This window comes from Pristis pectinata, chromosome 12, assembly GCF_009764475.1.
Source record: "Pristis pectinata isolate sPriPec2 chromosome 12, sPriPec2.1.pri, whole genome shotgun sequence".
Taxonomy (NCBI): domain Eukaryota; kingdom Metazoa; phylum Chordata; class Chondrichthyes; order Rhinopristiformes; family Pristidae; genus Pristis; species Pristis pectinata.
Window position 1 is genome coordinate 14,601,634 of NC_067416.1, and position 20,873 is coordinate 14,622,506.

General features: G+C 38.1%; 1 protein-coding gene across 1 annotated transcript in view; it reads right to left on the bottom strand.

The window, feature by feature from the left end:
* The window catches only part of atrnl1b (attractin-like 1b), a 610,807-nt gene that overhangs the window by 127,686 nt on the left and 462,248 nt on the right, over positions 1-20,873 (bottom strand). Inside the window, 1 exon segment of the mRNA XM_052026988.1 lies at positions 1,990-2,097. Within this exon segment, the coding sequence (XP_051882948.1) occupies positions 1,990-2,097 (108 nt within the window).

A 20,873-nucleotide genomic window follows, 5' to 3' on the forward strand; every position in this document is an offset into this window, starting at 1 on the left:
CTAGTTCATTAGTCATGGTATTTTGATATCTTGTTCCCTTTCCAGTTCCAAAGCATAATGTTCCAGAAAAGTGCTCCGATTATACATTACAAATACATTTACTACCTGACATTTGCTTCTCCCAGCTGATGTGAAGATTGAAGATATAGAGATGCAGAGATTGAAAATCTGCATAGGATGTTAGAGCATCAGAATTGTCTGGTTATCTGACCTCCACAAATTACCATGACATGTACATGGTTACCCAAATTTTAATTAAAGATTTAGATTTCTGCTGAATTTTGGAAATATAACATGCTATATGATTATTTTGATTCAATATATGTTCAGAATGTGATAAAATGTTAGATGGCCTGCTTAAGTAATCCAGAGATTAAATTTAATTAAAAATGACTACATCATTATTAGCTACTAAAGCACCAGAAGAAAATAGTACATAAATTCTAACAAGTCTTAATTGCACAATTTCAACAATCTTCTTAAACAAGTTTTAAACACACACACAAAACCATTCGAATTTCTCAACCTGTTTGTCAGACCTATGTCTTCCCTGTGACAAGACATCCGATAGTCAAGATGACAGAATTCATCCAACTGAGGAAAGTGAGTTCAACTGTAAAGCTCCTGGGAGTGGAACTCGCTACCTTCTAAACTGACCGTTTGAACTGCATGTTATAGCTGCAGCATGAAATCCCAGTAAAGAGACATAGTAAAATTAAACTAAGCAATGTCTGAATTCTGAATTCAGCAAATATTTGGTAACAATATTAGAATCAGTCAAGAAGTGGCTGAACACAATGTTATTAAACTGGTGCCACATACACACTCAATGGAGGGACCAAGTTTAATCTATTGTCATTGCTGTTATATATGCATATGCATTAATTTTAAACTCATTTGCCTTGGGATTCATCTTCATCTGTTCACAGTGAATGCACTATATTGTGGCAATGGCTGTTCTACTCTTTTTGAAATTCCATTGGAACCAAATTTCACAAACAGGTAAACTGTGAAGCCACTGCTATATTCTACTGTATTGCACTTCTTGCCAGGGATGAGCTTTTGGGGAAAAGACATTTTCTAAAGAATAAAATTCTTGCACATGATATTTTGCTTTTGCTCTTATAACTACAGATTAGATTTTTAAGATAAAGCTAAGGAAAATGCAAACTGAAAAAGAAAATCAAAAAGCAAAAAAGCTACAACCTTCTTAGTAGTGGCGATGAAAAAGCACATGATCGTCAAAAATGCACAATATTCTGGGAAAATCTCTATAATATTAATAGCAATGGCAATAATCTAGTGACAGAAATAAAACATGGATTCAGCATTGTGGTGCTTCCAGCAGACTATTTCTCTCAAATAGCAGAGGTCACAGAATTTTTGGCATGATATTGTTACCTCTGTTCTATTCCCTTTGACCATACATCTCTGCTTAAAACATTGACTCCTGTGTTTTAGAATTTTGCTCATTGGCTCTCATTATTTATTATATTTTTAATGATGTTTACTAATTAATTAGTATTTTAATTAGACAAAGACTAATGTGTTCCATGACCACGTGTACACACTTTCCAGACTTATCACAAGGCCCTTCCCCATTACGGTATGTTCTACAGTACAGAAACAATAACATCTGTAAGGCTGCTCTGTTTTGTAAAGACCCAATGGATCTAGTCTTTCTATTGATATTTAAATGGATATATTGCTGCTTCACAAAATGGAGTCCGTCATATTGCTTTATTGCTTTGCAATTTATTGCACATGCTCAGTTATACACAATGTTCTTAAATGGAAAATGCAGTGCGATCAAAATAGAACTACAACCAGGTAACTGTACTATATAATAAAACACCACATGCTTTTGAAATAATAATTCATGTGATTCATATTGTTGTATAACTGTCCTCATGGTTATAACATAAATAACTCCATGCTATATGACACAGAAGATATTCAAGCAACAGTTACTGAGAGGATGGTTCTTACCTCCAGTGGTCCTCTTATAATATCTGGTTGTTCACTTCCAACTTCCAGGGCTACATCAACGGATGCAAAAGGTCGACTAGCCATCTGCTGTCTTTCCCGCAGAAGTTGCTGTAAAAGAAAAGCAGAATGAGCTTTTTTTAAACTTCAAGTACAAAATAATGTCTTAAAGAAAACTCAACAGTTTGGATATTTTATAATTTCTACAATTTTCAGGTAAACCTTCAGCTTTACAATTGTATCCTCAGACATATCAAGCACTAACAAGATCTGAACTTTTTTTCCATTTCTGTTTGCTAGAAATTTGCTACATAGGCTTTGTAGCAAATTATGACTTTTTTTCAAAACAGTTTCATCAGCAGCATTAAGATTTCAGACGAATCCACTTTAGAAACTAATCTGTGAGAAGGCATGTTTGTAACAACCTCTTAAAATGGATAACAGTTATTTTGAAAACAAATTGTCAAGGTAAACAGGTTCAATTTGCTATTAAGGAACTGCCAATGACAATAATGATCCATACCTTAAACTGAAAATAAGTTAAACATAAAAAAATCCTAAATTGTTGCAGCATTTGAAGTATGTAATACCATACAGGCAAAGTTCTGAAAGACACAACGTTACCCCTAGTTCAAGTTTAAGATTCTGTGGGAGATATGGTCATGTACAAAATTATATTTGGAGTGATATTAAGATAAAATCAATTCAGTTATTCAGATTTCAACCAACGGTTTGAACAAGATCATTATAAAACAGCTTATCACAGAAGAAATGTCACATTGACTTGCTGGAATACTGGTAATGTACGACTTAAAGGTCTGGTTACAATAGGACACTGATCAATCTTTTAGTGGATTTATATTCCCTTAAGAATTAATTTACAGAAGAAAGCTTCTTTTCATCCAGAATCAATATGAGGCAAGAGTTGATTTTTACTTTGGAGACTTGCACCATGGGGAGTCCAAACTGGGTAAAATCCTTGTAATAATTTTCACTTAATGTGTGAAAAGCTTATGGCAAACATCTAAGAAGCCTGTGACTAAATGCTTTAGAGTTGCTTTAAATAGGTGCTTAAACATTTCAAACCCATCTTAAATGGTATTTAATTGTCCCAAGAGACACAACTGACCCTATTCCTGCTATCTTTGCATAAGCAAGTGGATTTTGGGAAATCATTAACGCAAAGAGTAATTAGTTTGTTATAAAAACAAAGCGCATTTTCTACAACGGCTATCTTGAAAATAAAAATAGTTGCTGGAATCATATTTACTGCAAGCATAAGGAAATGGCTAATTAGAAATGGAAAGGTCTTCCATTTTAAGAACCACAGAGCTTTCTCAGGTCTAATTAATATTAAGCTTGTATTGACTGCACAGCACTTCTTGAATTAAACAAAAAGATAAATGGTCCAACTATATGCTATTTCCAAGTGCTGCAAAATTAGTTTATTGTGCACTTTGTTTTCAGGAAGGGAGGGCAGAAAAGGTATAATTTTGTCCAGTTATAAATCACTTTTTGCTTAGTCACTGAAATGGCTGTCATTCAACTTCAATGAGAAGCAGATCATACTGAACCCTCCCCATGAACAAAATGAAAGCTAGATAGCATACATTTGGGGAAAAAAGTTTTAAGTGCATTAAAGTTACTGCTGGCTTTGACTATCTCCTAAAGTGATGTAACATTTATATACCAAATAAACTCAAGAATTCAAAACTGATGAAAAGCAATACAACTTGGAGGCACAAGCAATTATCTTTCTTTTAGTTCCTGTGATACAGAATGACAATTCCCAAAGGTCACAGCTTTGTAAACTGCAGCCATATACACTTCAGTGGAAGATAACAGTTTCAAAGTTTTCATTGCCATTCTTGAGAGTAACATGCCCCTGCACAATGGCTGAATTGGATGTTACACCATTCACAAGTAATGAAAGCTTGGCTGAAGTGGAGAGACTCTTAAATTCCAATGATTATTATGGGATAACTGAAAACATGAATTCCACAGTAAAGGTCACATTACAACAACTTGCAGCTTTTCAGTATAGTCAACAAAGTTTTACAATCAAAAAAGGTCACTGACTTGAAATAAGCCAAAATTGGCCTTCAAGCCCAAAAGGGATAAATTAGGTGGATACCAGAAGCGTGGTTGAAAATGCTTTATTGAAGATCCTTTCAAGAGGGTCCTTGGTTGCCTGAATGTACAAAGTATAGCTGGGAATGAGGATGCACAACAGACCAGTAACCTATAGAGTCACACAGCATGGAAACAAGCAGGTCAGCCCATCATGTCTACATCAACCTATCCACGTCAATTCCATTTTTCAGCAGTTGGCCTCCACCTTTCTATGCTGAGGCAATTCAACTGCTCCTCGGGACAGTTGCAACTCTACCTCTCAAGCATTGTAAACCAGGTAATCATCATTCTCTGGGTGAAGAAAATCCCCTTCAGATCCCTCTACATCTCTTACTCCTTATCCTAAATCTATATCCTCTAGCTTTATCTACCTCTGATATGGAGACAAGTTTCCTGCAGTCTACCCTATCTATATCTCTCCATATTTTTATATACTCAATCCTCTCCTCTTTTAACTTCCTCCAGTCTAGGGAAAAAGATCCAGCCTACACAGTCTCTCCTCAAAACTCAACTGCTCCATCCCAGGCAACCTCTTGGGATGACCTTCTGGCCATCACACTATAGGAACGATGTGATAGTGCTGGAGAGGGTGCTGGCACCCTCTCTAGTACTATCCACATCCTTCCTACAGTGTGGTGACCAGAACTGTATGCAATACTCTAGCTCAAGTCTAACCAATGTTTTATAAAGCTGGAGCAATACCTCCCTACTAGTACCAAATTCCCTGACTAATAAAGGCCAGCATCTCATATGCCTTCTTAACCACAGTATCTACTTGCGTTATCACCCTCAAGGATTTTTGGACTTCTACACCAAGGTCCCTCTGTTCTTCAATATTCCCTACCATCCATGGTGTACATCCTAGCCTCACTGGTACTCACATTTATCTGGATTAAACTGCATCTACCATTTCTCATCCCATTAAACCAACACATTGATATCACCCTGTAGCCCAAGACTAGCCTCCACATTGACAATAACTTGTAGCATTGTTGGAGGTTAGTGAGAATTTAACATAGAGTATCTGAATTTTAAACTGGATGTCTTGAAGAACGGGGAGGCAGGTCAGAAAGAACAAAAGTGTTTGGGAGCAGGATTGATGGAGGATAGTGTAGCTGCAGCAGAGGTTTGGACAAGAAGAATTACAGTATGGAAGCTGGTCAGAGGGCCAGTGGAATGGACTAGACCAAGTTGACACAAAAAAAATGAGAATTTTGGCCCAGGACAGGCTCTAACAGCAAGAAGGAAAGTGGCAAAGCTGCATGAGTGGCAGTAGCTATCTTTCTGACAGAGCCTGAAGCTCAGTTCAAGGTACTGAAGAGCTTTGATATTGTAAGGAGTCTTATCCAACACAAAGCTGATGGATCTGGTAGCATCAATGACAAGTTTACTTTGGGGAATGAAGGTGTTGAAGATTAAGTTTCACACCAAAAATACATCTACACTTCGAAAAAAAAATGAGCACATAAACTCACAAATCTCATGACACATGAAAGGTGCATAAATAAAAGAAAATAACTCATTTTCAAGTATTGTGTTTCAAAAATATATAGTCATAATATTTTTATCCCTTTAGTAAGCTGTCCTAAGTTCAGCCAGAAACAAGTGTGTGCTTTTGGAGCTGAGAATTTCCAACAGCAGTTAATTAACATACTGCAAACCACAGTTTGGTTTTCAAAGGTGTAACAAGACAACTGGGGACTGAAGTATATGCTTAACTAAGATGGTGTCTGAAGATGCAAAACCCCATTAATACATTTAAATAATTTCATATTTCTTGAATATATTTAAGATCTTATTCCATCAGATCATCAGATTGCAAATAGTTAATAGTGGTTGTTTCACATTGAGATAATCAATATTAAAGTGACAGAATCAAATGACACTGGTATTTCGAATACAGTCAGGTAGCTGTGAAAGGGAAACAATAACCTGAGTTCATCTATTCCATCATACCAATTAGCCTCCATCATTAACTTGGTTTGATAAGATTTGTCAATTCAAATTCAAAGCAGGAATAGCTGGATAAAGCTACCATCATATAAACAGGGCAGTCTCAGATGGGCTGAGTATAATGTGAATAATTGATCCATTGCAACACTTTCCTCCAACATAATCTCCATATTACAAGGATTAAAATCACAAGATATTATTCACTCAATATAGAAAGAAACACAGTAGTACATGCAGTACATCAAATCTGCTGTACCATTAACTTCTAGCGGGTAATCTGTTGTGGGGCCAATGTTCGACTGCTAATGTGCTACAATTCTGTCGAAGTAGAGGACAGCAACCAAGATTCATGTTGCATTTATGGCCTTTGCACTTAACTTGGACTCACCAAATAAGCAGGGAGTACTCCCACATGAAACAGGCAGGATAATTTAAATTGAATGCAAATGATATGGGAGCCACTTAGCAAGACTTCCCAGGGTGGCATGGTAGCGTAGCGGTTAACACGACGCTATTACAGTGCCAGCGATCGGGGTTCGATTCTCATCACTGTCTGTACTTTTCAGTGTTGTGGGATTGTTGTTCAATGCAAGCCAGTCAAGATAAATTTTTGTTTGCAACTTACATTACACCTGGCCTTTAAACTACACAATCCAAACTAGCTTCACTCAGTTTTGAGTGACCAGAGGATCTCCCGGTTCATTGTTAAGGTGTTCAGAAAACATTTATTCAGTGAAATCACAAAGCCCCATTAAAAAAAGAACATACCTTTCCAAGTCTATCATTATGCCAGAAAATTACATTTATTATAAATAACAGGATTGGTATAGTCACATTACTGTAGCTCTGGAGCAGATACAGGACTGAGTATCTGGAGCTAAAGCTCTAAATTGGCTTTATTTAGGCTCAATACTTTTTTATGGAGTTCACAACAGGCTTCATTAAGTTTCTTAATTAGTGCATTTCTTTGTTATTTTCAGATTTTGGATTGTCCCATCATCATTTGACACTTTATTTTCAAAAGAAAATCAGATACGCTTCTATTCATCACAGAAAATTAAATCCTAGCAGCTCCCCTACATTGGTCTAAAGTCATGCATCATCTATTGCAGCAAATCAAAAATATATGCCCATGCAGCAGAGACTTGTCTAACTATAGTCTTACATTCTTGGTGTGGTTGAATATATCTGCACATGAAAAATCACAGTTGTGCCAAGACTTTTTTCTTCATTAGAAAGAAATGACAGTTTTGCTTTATGCACACCCTCCATTCTGAACATACTTGGTGTTGCAGAAATTGGGTGGGGAGGGGGGAGTTGGTTGGAAGTGCCTGGATATTCATACCTTCACAAAATATAATCCAGTTTACTTTATCTAATATGGTAATTTCTATTTCTTGACAATAATGAAGTGCTTATTAAAACATTATGTTGTGCAGTAAAGTGTGCAGAGTAAAATATATAAACAAAAAATAAATATCAACATCTTCGCTGGTGATCAGAATATTAAAATTATGGTAATATTTCTTATATGGGCAACGAATACATAAGATAATTTTAATTAATACGTTTTCATAAAGTTTAATGTATGTAAGCACATGGGTTCATTACTGACATTAGCTGCTGTCATAATTCTAATGTATTATTATATCATTTCTTTTCGACTAGCAAGGCAAGAGACTGCTAATTTTTACAAGCCAAATTAATAGAACATAATCTGGTCAAAACATTTAATTCTCGATGAATGCATCAACACTTGAACCAAACACGTTACTGGTGAGAGTTTACATGGTGAATCACTACACTTACAATATGCTTAAGTGAAGCTAACAACTACAACAGACGGTTGTTTGATCAATGTATTAAAATGCTACTGGTTATATGTTAAACATGCATTGCATGGAGGGTGAATTCAAAACCATGACTGTAATTAAACTGGGATCATATTACAAGATGGTGATGCATATGTTAAGCATGACTTAGACCACCATTAATGATCTTTCCAGCAGATTCTATTTTTAAAAATATCAAAATATCAAAATATTTAAAATATTGCTTCATAATCCTTCATCAAGATTAAAATCCAGTTTTAATGGGCATATCCCATACTACATTCCCAGTTCACCTCAAATTGATGGTTGAATCTAGGAGGTTGATCTCTCTGGCCTAGAAGGTCCTAGAACTGAAAGTGAGATGCCAGGTAGCAACAGGGCCTTGACCAATATAATGGAGTAATGTGGTGACCCCATACAAGTTCTGTCTACAAAACTACACCAAAAGTACATGACAGCAGGAAAAAAATACACCCACAGCTTTGCAGGCCATCAGGGTTTTTCAATGTTTCTGAATGTCAGAGACACTGAGAAAACAATTTAAAGACTATTAAAAACAAAATTAACACAATTTATAAAGGATGCTTTTAAAAAAGAATTGAAAATGTTAAAATTGTTAAAAAGCAATTTTTCTTATTTTTCCTTTTCTCTCCTACAACGATACAATGCCCAATGAATCAGTATATAGACCTACTAGTAGGTTAGACTAGCTGCAGGATCCAAGAAAACATCTCTCTGAATGAATACTGGAGTAAGCCTCTACTCCAGTGTTAGATTTCAGTAATGAATTGCAGCCAACAGACGTGGAGTTCCTCAGACTACGGTACCCAGAACCAGAGGTCAAGACGAAATAAGGTTATTCAGAATCAGATTTATTATCATCGACCTATGTTGTGAAATTTGTTGTTTTGCAGCAGCAGTACAATGTAAGACATAAAAATTACTATAAGTTACAAATAAATTAATATAGTGCGGAAAGGGAATAACAAGGTAGTGTTCATGGACCGTTCAGGAAATCTGATGGCAGAGGGGAAGAAGCTGTTCCTAGAACATTGAGTGTGGGTCTTCAGGCTCCTGTACCACTCCACTGATAGTAGTAATGAGAAGAGGGCATGTCCTGGAATGTGAAGGTCCTTAATGATGGACACCACCTTCTTGAGACGCCGCCTTCTTGAGACACTGCCTCTTGAAGATGTCCTCAATGGCGGGGAGGGTTGTGTCCATGATGGAGCTGGCTGAGTCTACAACCCTCTGCAGCCTCTTTCGACCCTGCACATTGGAGCCTCCATACTAGGTGGTGATGCAACCAGTCAGAATGCTCTCCACTGAACATCTGTAGAAATTTGCAAGTCTTTGGTGACATACCGAATCTCCTCCAACTCCTAATGAAGTAGAGTCGCTGGCAAGCCTTCTTCGTGATTTCAAGATAGAGATGAGAAGAAATATCCTTAGCAAGAGGGTAGTGAATCTCTGTATGTCTATACTCAAGAGTGCTGTGGAGTCTCAGTTGCTGAGCATGTTCATGAGGGAGAAATGCAGATTTTCAGATATTGAGGGAATCAAAGGGTATGGGAATAGTGTAAGAAAATGCTGCCAAGGTATCACACAGCCACGATCTAGCAGCAGAACACAGCAACTGCCACCCAACGACTAGTTACTGATCACAAACTGCTCCTCCTTGCAACATGCCTGCTGTAGCCAGGCCTCAAGGATAACTTGACCCACAGGGCTGCAAAAAGTGCAGCAAAGGTAAAGATACGACACCAGGCACAAATAGAGCACGATTCAGCCTGATGTTTTTGTTTACGTCTTGTATATTTCAGAAACATCCATTATTAACTGTTGGAATTTTCTTTATAAAAGAATAGAGAAATAATTGAGACTTCCTGATGTCAGTGTGATTTTCAAAAAGAAACCCTGTGGAATTGTGAAGCCTATGACTCATGTGTTTTTCTTACAGTTAGGCAATCACTGATTCCATATATTTGAGAGCCAGAGATTGTAACTGTCAACATCTGTGATAAAGAGTGTGTCATTCCTCCCTTTTGAAAAAAAAATGGAATTTCAAAAACAGATCAAGAAGGGGAGGATAGTAGAACCAAGCAGTGCAGGAAAGGCAAACAAATTGGGGCAAGGGAACCAGTCACCAACTGATTTTCTTCAAGGGAGGAAATCAGTGTAAGATCTGAATGAAAAATTAAAGATGAGATGACAGACAGTGGTGCACAGAAGGAAAGTACTTAAGTTAATTCACTCAGAGGTAGAAAAAGAAAGGTGAAAGGTCAGACAGTGGAAAGGAAGGAAAGCAAATGGAGGAAAACACGTAACATTTAACAATGGGGTAAGGAAACACTGGAGATAAAAATATTTTTTATCCAGGTCAGATGAATGCCCAGGGAGATGGGGACAAAAAAAGGCATTCCCCTCCCCCCTCCATTCTAAACCCTATTCTCCTCACCACCATCTTCACCACCCTTCCCTGAAAGTAACCATTAAGGATGCATGCGTGTGCATATGTTATAACTCGTGTGTGCTTACTGTCCCTTCCAGGAGAGGTTAAACTAAAATTCCCAAGCATAGCCATCTTGTACTAAATACCACATAATGAGAAAGGATAACAAATCAAGGAAAGAATTATAGAAACAACAAGATGAAGGTCAAGGGGAATGGGTGAAATAGTAGGGAAGCAAAGATATAACAGAAGTAATAGGAGAAAAATAGCAAAACGCCATCACTGACAGCAGGGTGTGAGTGCAACATGTCACATTCATGTCGAGGATTTCACTGTAAATATAGGTAGTAACAAGCATAATAGGAATATTCAATTAACCACAGAAGGTATCCATTCATGTAGGGACCAAACAAAAATTACATGCTCCACTCCAAATATCCCCCTAGTACTTTAACCTTGTCACGTGATGGCTGCCCACAACTTAACCGACAATATGCAATGCTCTGGAAGACTGATACTTATTAGAAGAGCTTGTTGACTTGTTATTTTCCAAATCTTTTTGTCTTATTTGTCTTAACATTTAGTTCAATCAAAAATAAAAATAGCAGCATCCATTTGGGGGAAAGGATGTGCAGCAAATTGATTGCTTGTGACAAAATCCTTGTTGACCTATATTTTAGAAGGACATTATGCTTACCCTATTCCAGTCAATTTGAAAGGCACCATGTGCTTTTTATCTGCTACGGATGGAATTAAAGCACTATACATTGAGTACAAGACTTAATTATATGAATGATAAATGGTTCTCTACAGTGGGTTAACCAACACAATACATTCCATTTTCTATCAACTGAATCCAGAAAGTAAGCTCCTTTATTTAACTCACTGCAGTCAGGTAATCAGACTTTGCAGCAGAACATTTGCAAGGAATAACTTCCTGAAGTTTTTAAGCACAGAAGTAGAAGGCAAACACGGATGAATTCATTGCACAGCTGCACTAAAATGACTCTTCCCATCCAACTTCCTAAAGCAACTAATCACTACAGAGGGATTTGGGGCTCCATATTAATGCCATAGGTCATTAACATGGGGCTCATGTTAAGTTTCAGATAAAATCTGATACAAATAATGTCCTCAATACTGTCCATTGTTTTTCTTTGTCAAGGTTAACAATTTGCATATTCCTCCAGTCTCAGAAATAAGAACGATAACCATATGTGCAATCTGTGGATACATTTCAGCTTAATGATCTATCTTTTGAAAGAATGAGACACATCAAAATCTAATCAAAGCATACTCCAAACCAAAACAAAAAAAAGAATTGCTTGCTTTCTAGAAGATAAGCAAAGGCTGATTTATTACATTTGCTGTTTTTCATGACCAATAATGTTTAAATATTGTAGTTTAAAATTTTTAAACCACCAAGCTGAAAATTGTCTAGTAATATATAAAATAATTAAGCAATTTTTCCTGTCACACGTTTCCTAATAAATGTTTCATGCTGATAAAAGACAAAACTAGATATTAAAAACCCAAACATTTAAACTAGAATTACAATTTATCATCCATAAGAATACTAAGTCAATTCATACAGATGAACTATAAACCTTTTTAAATTACTAGCATAGTATTTATACTGTATTTATTATAAAATTCAATTTTTCTCTGAAGGTTGAAGTCTCTCTTAGGGAGTTCCTTGTAAGGAATAATACGCCATATTACCAATGAGACATTTTACCAATTCAATCAAAATACGTAATTGGTTTTGCCCAAGCAGACAAGTGTCACCCAGCTGGTTCCCTTGATAAGAACACTTATTACAGATGTGTTGTATTTGTGAAACTATCTTCCACAGCAAATCTGTTTTGTGCAACCGTGTAAAATGTGTATAAAATACACCTAATATGATGCAGTTAGCAAACTGCACTAAACAGTCACATGAAAAACCTTAAAAACTTCTTGCACAGTGTGAAGAACAAGCCACGAATCAAGCAAGCATCTTACCTAAACATATTCAACATCAGTGAGATAACGATCAGTGAGGCATGCATCAACTTCCTTCCTCCAAGACCTACTGTTATATATACTTTTCTTAAGGAAGTTAGGGAAAGAAAAGGGTAACACTGAATGTTGTGACAAATCATGGCGAAATAACCTCCCAATTTGATTGCTGTCTTTAGTCTCTGTAACCAGAGATGACAAAGGGAAAATAATTCATCTACTTGAGGGGGAGAAATGATAGATATATTAATGTTCTAATTTTCCAAATTCTCACACTAATTCAGAATCTTATGGTTTTATATCTAATATTCTTTCATTAAGAGTTTGTTGCCTAGACTAAAAACATAAAACGTCTAACATTGCAGTGTAAAATCAGAGAATGGATTGAAACATTTTAACACTGCAATATTCTATGATTTTACATCCAACACACACCATCTATTATTTTGCGCTGGAATCATTTTGACAAAAAACAGATGCAGACTGAATTTAATAAAAATGTTAAATTTTAGTGTAATTTGGATAACAGGGTAAAAACCATGAAAGTCTAAATGGTAATATCTCTGTAGCACTTTGAATATCTTTACATTACAAAGGTAGCCTTGATGAAACCAGATGTTCTCATTTTTGCTAACGCACCAGCTAATTAAATTTTTTTTTCTCATTCATCAATGGAGGCAAAGCATAGAAATGGAAGCAGTTCAAGTATCCAGAGACCAACACTGTCTGAAAGTAATTGGTTTCTCCTTCTAATGATCAGAAAGCTAATTGTTTGGCCATTGTGCTGGATGGCATGGCATGACTATTACAATGCAGTTTTAAATCTACCGAATCCATATGCTGTGAGATTTAATACCCAAAAAGTAAACAATATGACTGTGATTGCATTGGGGATATCGTGGCAGACTGAGACTCCTGTACAAGCTGTCCATCTGTCCAATCAGGCTTTGATCTACTGCAAATCTTACTTCAATAAATTAATAAGAAAATAACAATGTCATGATTGCAGTGAAAACAAGATATCAAAATCACAAAATTTAATATCCCCCATTGTGTTTGTGATGTAAAAACATTTCTCACAAATTACAAAGGTAAATGATATGACCCTTCCGAACACATCTAGGGTAAAAATGTCATTCAGGGACCCAGTTAAGGGCAAAGTTGGTCTGCAGAGCACGAGGTAACATGATCTGACACCATCTGTGATTCTCAGAGTAGTTCCTTAACTGAAACAGTATCACAAGACAAGCAGAACATTTTATACAAAGTAGATACAAGGGATGAAGGAAGGCCTTATCGACCTGCATGAAAAATGATCTCCAATTAACTTCTAAAAATTACAAACCATAATACTGAAAGGTGTTTACAATTCATCCTAAGGATTAACCGTAAATATTCCTGCACTACCATGTGAATTGTACTTTATTGTGTATTAGACAAAAGGTGCAAACCACTTCAAATCTGAGTGAATTGCAGTTTGTCAGTAGCTCTCAACATATCGTGTGTGTGTGTGTGTGTGTGTGTGTGTGTGTGTGTGTGTGTGTGTGTGTGTGTGTGTGTGCACGTGCGTGTGAGAATCTTGAGTAGTAAATACAAGGGGATGCAATCTTCAAAGTAAAATTGCTAATGTTGTTGAATCTAAATTGCATGACAATTTATAGACTCAGTTATGAGCACATATTGAATAAGTCAGCATATTTAAAGAAAAGCGATTGAAAAATAAAAATTTAACTGTAATTGTGACATATAAAGACACATTGAATGCAAAGTCAAACAAAAAGTTCCTTTTTCTCCCTATCGTGTGCCCTTTTCCATCATAGAAGTTCTAAAAAGAAACTGAAAAAAGGCTTCATTAGAGACATTTTCAGACTGTGAAGGCCTTGTTAAAACATTGTTAAGCAAAAAAAAAAGCAAAATTGTTCATCAGCTTGGTGGGGATGATATATATAACAAATGTTCTGCCTGGCTTTCCCTAGGACCCTGCACTAGTCAGCAGAAGGAAGAGCACTTGCGGAAGCTCAGAGGCATTTGGAGCCCAAAGGCAGGACCATAATTGTCTTTGGCTCTTATTATATAATGCAGATGATAAAGAGAAGGACAGCTAGACAGGAGACAGCATTTTCAGGATAAATTACCCAAGGGAGATTTCCTGCTTCATAGACTCAGTTAATTGAATGTCAGGGAGAACCAAAGCAGAAGATAAAAACAACAGGGGTAAATATGGCTGTGGTCTAGTTGATTCAAAATATTTGTACAATCATCCATTTGCGACCAATATCACAACCCTCAACATCTATGCCATACATCGAGTGTCCTGAAGCAGATTTCTCATGAGCCACCCAATGCCTATTCTCTTCATAATGTGCTTTTCTGTCTTGACTTTCAACATCAGAAACGGCAGCCAATTGCTTACCAGCTGGATAACATTAAAAACGTAATCAATATCTTTCTAAATCTTTATGCCAATTGATTCTGTGTTCACCATTCATTTCCATCTTTGTGAATATGTAATTTAACAAAAATAAGTAATAATGCTTCAATGATTATGAAGGTACAAGTCCCACATCTCCACATCCAAGATAGCTGAATATCATGTTACTCTTTAAAACCTTCTTGGTTCATTGAGATGTCAATCCAATGCTGAGCAGGTCTCTCAGATATTATGCATATGCTACCAGACATCACTTACGTCCCTCTTCCTCAACAAGAATACATAAGTTTTCCAGACATTAGACCACTTGTTTTCACAAGTCATGAAATTATATTTTTGCAGACATTTCTTTAGAACAGAAAAATGACAGAACTTGTACTTCCCAGTAATTAAGTTAGACTTCACAAACATTCCACACAGCCCTTTCACTATGCAGGTAGATTAAAGCCATTTCTGTCTTTTACATTAGTCAAGCAGCTTGTTAACTGCTCGAAGTATTAAACAAGCATTATTCCAGGTTCATTAACATAAGCCAATGTTCTCCTGCACCAATTATCTCATTTCAACAGCACAGAATCCGATTTTATAAAACTGAAGCACTTGCTACTTTGGGTGCACATGAAACAACTAATAAAAAAATAATGGCTGGGAACAAATCCCACAAAGATAAATTTCCTGAAACATGGCTAACTGAGCAATACCAAGTAGTGCATAACAATTAAAATTCTATTATGTTCTGTGCAACATTTTACACAAGTAATGACATTTGTAGAGCTAATATGTGAGTGGATTTTACTAATAATCCTGTGAATTTATTTCTGGAAAGTAAAAGGGTGATCAGCCAGAAGTCTTGGTACATGTAGGTACCAATGACATAGGTAGAAAAAGGAGGTCCTGAAGGAAGATTACAAGGAGCTAGGAAGAAGGTTGAGAAGCAGGACCTCAAGGGTAGTAATCTCAGGATTACTACCTGCGCCACGTGCTAATGGAAGTAAGAATAGAAAGATCTGGCAGATGAATGTGTGGCTGAGTGACTGGTGCGAGAGCCAGGGCTTCAAATTCTTGGATCATTGGGACCTTTTTTGGGAGAGGTATGACCTATTCACAAAGGATGGGTTACACCTGAACTCCAAGGGGTCCAATATCCTGGCGGGAATGTTTAATATAGCTGTTGGGGAGGGTTAAAACTAATTTGGCAGGGGGAAGGAATCCAGGATGTTAGGATAGAGGAAGAGGTATATAGGAGCAAGTCCAAGACGGTGTGCAGTGAAGATGGAAAGAAGGACAGGCAGGTGAAAAGACAGGATAATTTGCTGAATAATAGAAATACAGCAAAATCGGCAGCAGATACTGGTCTAAATGTACTATATTTAAACGCACGTAGCATTAGAAATAAGGTGGATGACCTAGTGGCACAGCTACAGATTAAAAAATATGACATTGTGGCAATCACCGAGTCATGGCTTAAGGAAAGCTGTGAGTGGGAACTAAACGTCCAGGAGTACACAGTGTATAGGAAAGAATGGCAGGTAGGCAGAGGGGGTGGTGTGGCCCTGATGGTTAGTAATGATATAAAATCAATAGAGAGAAGGGACATTGGGTCAGAAGAAGTGGAATCCTTATGGGCGGAGCTAAGAAATGGCAAGGGTAAAAGGACAATAATAGCAGTGATATACAGGCCCCCTAACAGCAGCCAGGATGTGGACTATAAGTTACAGTTAGAAATAGAAAAAGCATGTCAGAGAGACAACGTCAAGACAATTATGGGGGATTTTAACATGAAGGTGGATTGGGAAAGCCAGGAAGGCAGTGGATCTCAGGAGAGTGAGTTTGGGGAGTGTCTACAGGATGGCTTTTTGGAGCAACTTGTTAATGAGCCCACCAGGGGATCGGCTGTTTTGGACTGGGTGCTGTGTAAAGAACCGGAGGTGATTAGGGAACTAAAGGTAAAGGAACCATTAGGAACTAGCGATCACAATATGATTGTGTTCAGTTTCAAATTTGAAAAGGAGAAGCTGACATCAGATGTGTCAATATTTCAGTGGAACAAAGGAAATGACAGTGGCATGAGAGAGGAACTGGCCCAAATTGAATGGAAAAGTAAGCTAGTTGGAGGGACGGCAGAGCAGAAATGGATGGAATTTCTACAAGAAATAAAGAAAATGCAGGATAGATAAATTCCAAGAAAAAAGAAAGTTATGAATGGAAAAATGGCACAAATGTGGATAACGAGAGAGGTGAAGGCTAAAATAAAAGCAAAAGGGAGGGCATACAAGGAAGCAAAAATTAGCGGGAAAACAGAAGACTGGGAAACTTTTAAAAACCTGCAGAAAGAAACTAAGAAGGTCATTAGGAAAGAAAAAATGAATTATGAAAGGAAGTTGGCAGATAACATTCAAAAAGATACCAAGAGTTTTTTTTTAATATATGAAGAGTAAAAGAGAGACACAGGTTGATATAGGACCAATTGAAAACGGTGCGGGAGAGATTATAATGGATAACAGAGAGATGGCAGAGGAACTAAAAGAGTATTTTGCATCAGTCTTCACTGCAGAGGTCATCAGCAATATACCGAATAGTCAGGGATCTCAGGGGATAGAACTGAATTCAGTTAAGGTTACTAGAGAGAAGGTGCTGGGGAAGCTAAATGGACTAAAGACAGATTAGTCTCCTGGACCGGATGAGGTGCACCCCGGGTTCTGAAGGAGGTGGCTTCAGAGACTGCGGAGGCATTGGTGATAATTTTCTAGGAATCAATAGACTCCGGCATGGTTCTGGAGGACTGGAAGGTCGCAAATGTAGTTCCGCTGTATAAAAAGGGTGGGAAGCAGCATAAAGGAAATTACAGACCTATTAGTCTGACATTGGCAGTGGGAAAGTTATTGGAATCGATCCTCAAGGATGAGGTTATGGAATACCTAGAGGTGCAAGGCAAGATTGGCCCAAGCCAGCATGGTTTCATGAAGGGAAGATCCTGCCTGACCAACCTATTGGAGTTTTTTGAGGAAATCTCAGGTAGGATGGATAAGGGAGAGGCTGTGGATGTTGTGTATTTAGACTTTCAAAATGCCTTCGACAAGGTGCCGCACAAGAGACTGATTAATAAGAGGAGAGGTCATGGAATTATAGGCAGGATATTAGAATGGGTGTAGCATTCGCTGGTTGGCAGAAAGCAAAGAGTGGGAATAAAGGGATCCTGTTCTGATTGGCTACCAGTTACTAGTGGTGTTCCGCAGGGGTCAGTTTTGGGGCCACTTCTTTCTACTTTGTACATTAATGATTTGGATGATGGACTAAATGGTTTTGTGGCGACACCAAGATAGGTGGAGGAGTAGGGAGTATTGAAGAAACAGGAAGGTTGCAGAGAGACCTAGATAGTTTAGGAGCATGAGCAAAGAAATGGCAGATGAGATTCAATGTTGAGAAATGTGCCGTTGTACACTTTGGAAAAACAAATAAACAGGCAGATTATTATCTAGATGGGGAGAAAATTCAAAGTACAGAAATACAAAGGGACTTGGGGGTACTCATGCAGGATACCCTAAAGATTAACCACCAAGTCGGATCGGCGGTAAATAAAGTGAATGCTATGTTAGCATTCATTTCGAGAGGTATAAAGTATAAAAGTAAGGAAGTGTTGATGAGGCTCTATGGGGCACTGGTGAGGCCTCCTTTGGAGTACTGTGCGCAGTTTTGGGCCCCTTATCGTAGGAAAGATGTACTGATGTTGGAGAGGGTTCAGAAAAGATTTACGAGGATGACTCCCGGAATGAAAGGGCTTACTTACTATGAGCATTTGTCGGCTCTTGGACTGTATTCATTGGCGTACAGAAGAATGAGAGGGAACCTCATAGAAACATTTAGAATGTTGGAAGGACTGGACAGAGTAGATGTGGTTAAGCTGTTTCCTCTGGTGGGTGAGTCCAGGACTAGAGGGCACAATCATAGGATTAGAGGGTACCGGTTTAAAACAGAAATAAGGAGAAATTTCTTTAGCCAGAGGGTGGTGAAATTATGGAATTCTTTGCCACGTACAATTGTGGAGGCCCAATCATCGGGGGCGTTTGAGATTGATAAGTATCAATCTCAAACACCCCCAAGGTATCAAGGGATATGGGGATAAGGCCAGAAATTAGGGCTAGATAGGAATAGTATTAGTTTAGCTCATGGAGCAGATTCGATGGGCCGAATGGCCTACTTCTGCTCCTTTGTCTTGTGATCTTGTGAGATATGGTCCTCAACAGAGTAAGTGGTTTGAATGCAAAGCAAATTGGATAAACACAGTAGCGAATCCAATGCTCTAGGTCTACATGGATCCAACACTATAACAAATGGTGGCAAAAAATGAGAGCAATAATGCAGCAAATCTTCCATCTAAATGCCTGCACTCTTCTGCAGAAGGTTCAATTTGAGTGCTAACAGGTGCTCAAGTTGGCAGTGGCATCTTCCACCCTTCTGATAACAGCGACTACACTGTATTGGTGTGCTCCTCATGAAATCTAACCAGCCAGCAAAAACTTCCATATAGTCCTCAGTTCAAATGTTGAGCCTGCACTAAATTAAACCTGTTGCAAGTTGAGCAATCCTATATAAATAAATGGAACAACTGCTGTAAGGTAAGTGGATTTTTATTTTCATTTTATTAAGCTAGTTTAAATTGCTTTACGTATATGCATTATTTATCTTTTTTGGCTTTCTAGACAACTTATTTTTAATTTTCAGAATTTTTTTTGATACAGTTTCCAAGTAATTAAACATTCAAAACAGTGACAGTGACTGCACTGGCAGCTGGTTTTGGGGGAGTGAAGGGAAAGGGATAGATGTGGGGAAAAGAACCTCACCAAATATTAAATTCATTCCAGGAGAGCAGTCAGATGCTTGAATATTCCACCAGCGATCTTCCTGCCCGCCCATTTAAACAGTTTCTTTCTTTTTGCAGATTCTGCCTCCACTCTATAGTTTCCATCCTTACCTTGGTTTGTACTTTTAGGAAATCTGAATACCTTATAATCTACTTTTTTCATCTGAAGTCAATATGGACTGTAAAGATGTAAGGGGGCAGCACTGATCCTAGTGCTACCCCAACAGTAATGCAGTTCTCTTTCGTGTGGTACATTAACTTTTGAAAAGCCAGATATACCACATCTAATGACACTCTTTTATCCAGACTGCTACCAGGATCTTTAATAACATAATGATTAGATTTCTCAAACACAGTTTCCCTTTCATAATGAAAAACACTATGATGCTGGAGGAACTCAACAGGCCGGGCAGCACCCATGGAGAAAAGCAGACGGTCAATGTCTTGGGTCAGGACCCTTCTTCAGGACTGAAGATAGGAAAAGGGGAAGCCCAAAACATATGAGGGAAAACAGAGCAGTGATAGGTGAACAAAAGAGGGGAGGTGGGGTGGGCACAAGGTGGTGATAGGTAGATGCAGGTAAGAGATAGTGATAGGCAGGTGTGGAGGAGGAGGGGAGAGCAGATCCACCAGGGAATGGGTCAAAGGTTAGGAGGAAAAAGGTAAAAAAAGAGCTAGGCTAGGAAAGGGAACAAAAGAAGAGGCATGGTTGGAGGTAGGGGTGTGTGTGTGTGTGTGTGTGTGTGTGTGTGTGTGTGTGTGTGTGTGTGTGTGTGTGTGTGTGTGTGTGTTTGTGTGTGTGTGTGTGTGTGTGTGTGTGTGTGTGTGTGTGTGGAATTGTGGTGATTACTTGAAGTGGAAGAATTCAATGTTCATGCCATTAGGCTGCAAGGTTCCAAGACGAAAAATGAGGTGCTGTTCCTCCAGTTTGCATTTGGACTTCTCCTGGCAGTGGAGGAGGCCGAGGACTGACATTTCTGTGATGGAGTGGGAGGGAGTGTGGCAATGGGGAGATGCAGATCCCGGTTACTGACGGAGCGTAGGTGTTCTGTGGAACGATCACCTAGTCTGCATTTGGTGTCACCAATGTGGAGAAGGCCACACTTGGAGCACCGAATGCAGTAGACGATATTAGGGGAGGTGCAGGTAAATCTCTGTCTCATCTGAAAGGACTGTTTGGGTCCCTGGCTGGAGGTGACGTAGGGGCAGGTGTTGCACCTATGG